The sequence below is a fragment of the Lycium barbarum genome, chromosome 5 (assembly GCF_019175385.1).
Source record: "Lycium barbarum isolate Lr01 chromosome 5, ASM1917538v2, whole genome shotgun sequence".
Lineage (NCBI taxonomy): Eukaryota > Viridiplantae > Streptophyta > Magnoliopsida > Solanales > Solanaceae > Lycium > Lycium barbarum.
In genome coordinates, this window is record NC_083341.1 from 123,466,162 (window position 1) to 123,470,212 (window position 4,051).

Consider the following 4,051-nt stretch of genomic DNA (forward strand, 5'->3'; position numbering starts at 1 on the left):
AGGCAGCCCGTCATACTCCTGGTAGGGGGTGTGACATCACTACAAAAAAATGCTTAAATTGCGGCGGTTTAATAGCGGGGGTCAGCTACAACCCCCGCAAATTTCATTAAATAGCGGGGGTTTACATGTCCGACACAAATAAAAGAAACTAGCGGGGGTTTGGAACCTCCACCATCTGGGAAAAAAATAGAGTCAATTTTTCCCTCACTTTTTTTTTGGCTCGGCTCTTTTTTGTTAGAAAGGCCCTGCAGACCTTTGTGTGTCTCTCTCTCTCAAAACCCTCTCTCTCAAAACCCTATGTGTCTCAAAACCTCCCTCTCTCACTACTTTCTATTCCACCCCAACTATAAAGGGTGCTGATTAAATACCTTCCCAACAACATCACCTACCAAAACTATACAAAAGAGGACTTAATAGATCCAGATTACTACCCATAAAAGAATTTTTTTTTAAAAAAAAAAACAAAAAAGCAGGTCGAATTGTCAGCAAAATTCCACAAATTTGAGGCAAATCAAGAGATACAGACTTCTTCTTCTTTGGAAAACATTGAACCATCCATTTCTGTGAGTTCTTTTTCTGATTTCAATTTGATTTTTATTGTTTGGTTTTCAATTTAGTGTTATGGGTGTTTTTTTTTTAGTCCATTTTTTTGTGTGAATTTTCACTTTTTCTTTATTGGGTGTGTTTTGTTTCTTGTAATCAATTCAATTTGTTTTATTTGGGTATGTTCTGTTCTATTGTTTTCATCGACGTGTTCAAGGTAGTTTTTTTGATTTGGTTGTCGCTATAGTATATGTTCCAGATTTGTATATGGTTTTATTGGTTTCATTTTATATATTGTTTGTGCCAAAGTTTGAGTCTTTTGGTATGGTATGAGAAGTTTTTAGGTGGGTATTTTACTGAATTTGATCCATAGGTGGAAGGTCCAAGCATAAGGAAGTTACTACCTTTTGTTTCATGTTTTGGGGGTGGGGTAAGTATTGTATACTGTTAGTAGAATTATTTTTGCTGCAGATCTGATGATCTATTAATTTCTTTTGTTTGGAATGCAACTGTACCTCTGTGGTATAGTTGTAATGAATACTATAGTTGGGAATGGAAAAACAAAAGCCTCGGTGAAGAACATATAAGCGAATTTCTTGAGAACCCAAACTCCTCTTCCTCAATCAACTGGTATCTCTTCAATTATTTCTACAAATGGGTCTTTCATCTTTCCTATTTTTGGGTAATTATTTTTACAAATGGGTCCCCTTGAACGTGTTTGATTATTTGTGCCAATGAGTTGAATTTTCATACTACAGTATTAGTGTGTTGATTTTGAAATGTAAGTTTAATTATTTCAAGAAACAAAAAACTGTTTAATTATTGAGAATTTATAAAACATTATAAGTATCTCCATGTGTTTCTTATTTCTGTTACTTACATTTATTTATGACATAGATTTTATAATTTGGAATGTGTTTTTTCATTTGTAGATGAGCAACTACTCTTCCATGGATGGAATCCTCTATTGCAAGACTCATTTCGAACAGCTTTTTAAGGAATCTGGAAATTTTAGCAAGAATTTTCAGAATCGTGAGCCATCTTTCGTAAACTAATTTAGTACATTTTTGCTAAGCCTCTTTTATCTTAATTTCTACTAATCGTCTACATTGTTCTAATTAACATTTTAGCAGCTAAGTCTGAGAGGCAAAATTCACTGGTAAGCTCTGTTTGTATCCGACAACTTCACATTTTTTAAAAAATATATGTTTTTCTTTTCTTTTTCTTCCTTAAAAGAATAAAACAGTTGTAAATTTGTTTCTAACTTTTTGAGCTAAAAATTAAATTTGCTTATGTATTTTGTGCAGACAAGGGCTCCAAGTAAACTCTCTGCTATGTTCTCTGAAACCCAAGATAAATGTGCTGCTTGCGACAAAACTGTTTACCCACTTGAGAAGGTATGCAACCATCAAGTGATTACTTAAAGTGTAATTTGTATCTCTGTGTGTTAGGTGCTGGTTAAATAGTCAGAGATTTGAAGATATATTCGTGGCAAAAGATCGATATTACTTACTCTTGAGTTGCATTGATTGATGGAATGTAGTCATCTATAGTCAACATTTGATGGTATAATTAGAAGTAGCAGTAGAATGAATGCAATCACGCTCCTTCGATGTTTACGAAGTAGCACTACTTAATTCATGGTAATTTATTATATGTCTACTGTAGCGAGGTAACTTTATTGATATGGTCAAATCATATATGGTAATGATATGTGTATAGCAGAACTACATTTAACTGCTAATTTATCTGTGTGTTTCGACTAAATATGGTAATGATCTGTTTACGAAGTAGCAGTAAATTTATAGATAATTTTTTTTAGGTCTAGGCATTGTCACAAACAACTAAAATCTTGAAGGGGAAGACATCTATCTCTGTAGTCTTTAAGGCATTCTTTATTTTTAGTAGCTTAAACTTTGTACCTGTGCTTGAATGAATGAGCTTATATTATGCTATATGCTTGAATATTTTAAAGTTTGTAGCTTTATGAGGATGTGTTGCTGATTTTTACTTCCTAGAAATTTATTGGGTTATAAATTAAATTTCATACACCATTGTTGCCCAAGGTAAAGACATTTGGCTTGCCACATTATCTCCTATTGGATGTCACATTAACTGATTGTATCCTATTGTGATGCTTTCTTGTTAAGTAGAACCTGTTGAGTCATTTTCCCATTTTCTGTCATACTAGACACATGTTATATCATGTATGATATATGCTTCTCAGTGGTCTAGATCAGTAACTTGATACAAATGGTGATTGGGTTTATTTCTATTCTTCGAACTTAACTGTGTTTATGCTTTTTTCACTTAGAATTCTTGATTTTTGCTTCTTCCCGTTGAATTTGGTTATTTGAATGGATACTGTCCGATTTTTACTTGATATGTTCTACTATATTTTCCTTGATTTGGCTTTACTAGGCCTGCATTGTCATAGCTCGAGATAATGTCAGATACTGTTTTGACTTGTGAAGGTCTGAGTTGAAGTTTCTGAAAACTTTGTTGCTTGTTTAATGATAGCAATGTTTTCTAGTAGTTGTTTGATTTTCTTTTTCTGATAAGTTAGAATAGTGGCCCTGATAGCAATGCTTAATTCTCTACTATGTTTTATTTTCTACTGTATGAGCAGTTGGATTTCCAAATTAAACTTGAATAAAGAGTTGTGGTGTTTTCAGGATAGTAGCTAACTCTATTTCTATGTTTTTCATTATGCAGCCAAGTGATGCGGCTAGTGGATCCCTTTCGCCCATGGATGCAAGAAGATCATGCGGTGATAGTAATCCCAGTGACAACCGTTGATTTCATTGTATTGTTCGGTAGGAACGGATGTTAGAACGTTGGAGCGAATGTATTGTGTTTAAATTTAGTTTTTGAGTGATATGATAATGCTACTTAAATTTTTAGTTTAAAAAACTAATGGTACTTTATGATAACATTTGTGAGTTTACGATATGTTATTGATATCTCTTAAAGTTTTAACTTTTTGCTTTGATTATGATTTCCAGCTTAATTAGTGATTTTGTAATCATAATATATAAATTAAAAAAATTCAATGAATTGTTAGGGGATATGAGACTGCCAGGACCTTTAAATATAAGCTAATTTAAAAACATATATATACATGTATTGCGGAGGTTCTAAACCGCCACAATCTGTAATTGAGAATTATTTTTAAAAGATTAAATTTTAAAATTACGGGGGTCAACTGCCGTAAAATAACCGCCGCAAATTAGTTCTGGCGGTCAGTAAAAAACCGCCGCTAATTGATTGCGACAACTGTTATTGTGGGGGTTTTGACAACTGCCGCAATAACACATTGCGGGGGTTTCAAACCGCCGCAAACCTTAAAAATAACCCCCGCAATTTAAGCGTTTTTTTGTAGTGCATCTCTAATCTGCAATAGACGCACTCCTCTTGGATATAAATTTCATAAAATCCGATAGACTGAAAGATTCGATTCAAACAAATTCTCTCATAGAGTGATAGAGGCACAACCATTTTAGATTGA

The 4,051-nt window shown here is 33.3% G+C and overlaps 1 protein-coding gene across 4 annotated transcripts; it reads left to right on the top strand.

Annotated features, from left to right (window-relative positions):
• The first annotated feature begins 239 nt into the window (after positions 1 to 239).
• LOC132641359 (LIM domain-containing protein PLIM2c-like) lies at positions 240 to 3,497 on the top strand. Of its 4 annotated transcripts, none has more exons than XM_060358323.1 (5): positions 240 to 563; positions 1,476 to 1,575; positions 1,677 to 1,702; positions 1,851 to 1,940; positions 3,259 to 3,497. In XM_060358323.1, exons 2-5 carry the CDS (start codon positions 1,476 to 1,478, stop codon positions 3,340 to 3,342), a joined length of 300 nt encoding a protein of 99 aa, XP_060214306.1. In that variant the 5' UTR covers positions 240 to 563; the 3' UTR covers positions 3,343 to 3,497. The 4 variants fall into 4 exon arrangements, with proteins under 4 accessions (XP_060214306.1, XP_060214304.1, XP_060214307.1 ...); XM_060358321.1 differs by having other exon boundaries at positions 244 to 563; positions 1,674 to 1,702; XM_060358324.1 differs by lacking the exon at positions 240 to 563 and adding an exon at positions 572 to 1,173.
• The last annotated feature ends 554 nt before the right edge of the window (positions 3,498 to 4,051 follow it).

What these genes read in the sequence shown, in the direction of transcription:
- LOC132641359 (XM_060358321.1), top strand. Translation starts at nt 1,476, where the DNA reads ATGAGCAACTACTCTTCCATGGATGGAATCCTCTATTGCAAGACTCAT. An exon ending in CTGAGAGGCAAAATTCACTG is followed by an intron (nt 1,703 to 1,850) that starts GTAAGCTCTGTT and finishes TATTTTGTGCAG; the next exon opens with ACAAGGGCTCCAAGTAAACT. An exon ending in CTGTTTACCCACTTGAGAAG is followed by an intron (nt 1,941 to 3,258) that starts GTATGCAACCAT and finishes TTCATTATGCAG; the next exon opens with CCAAGTGATGCGGCTAGTGG.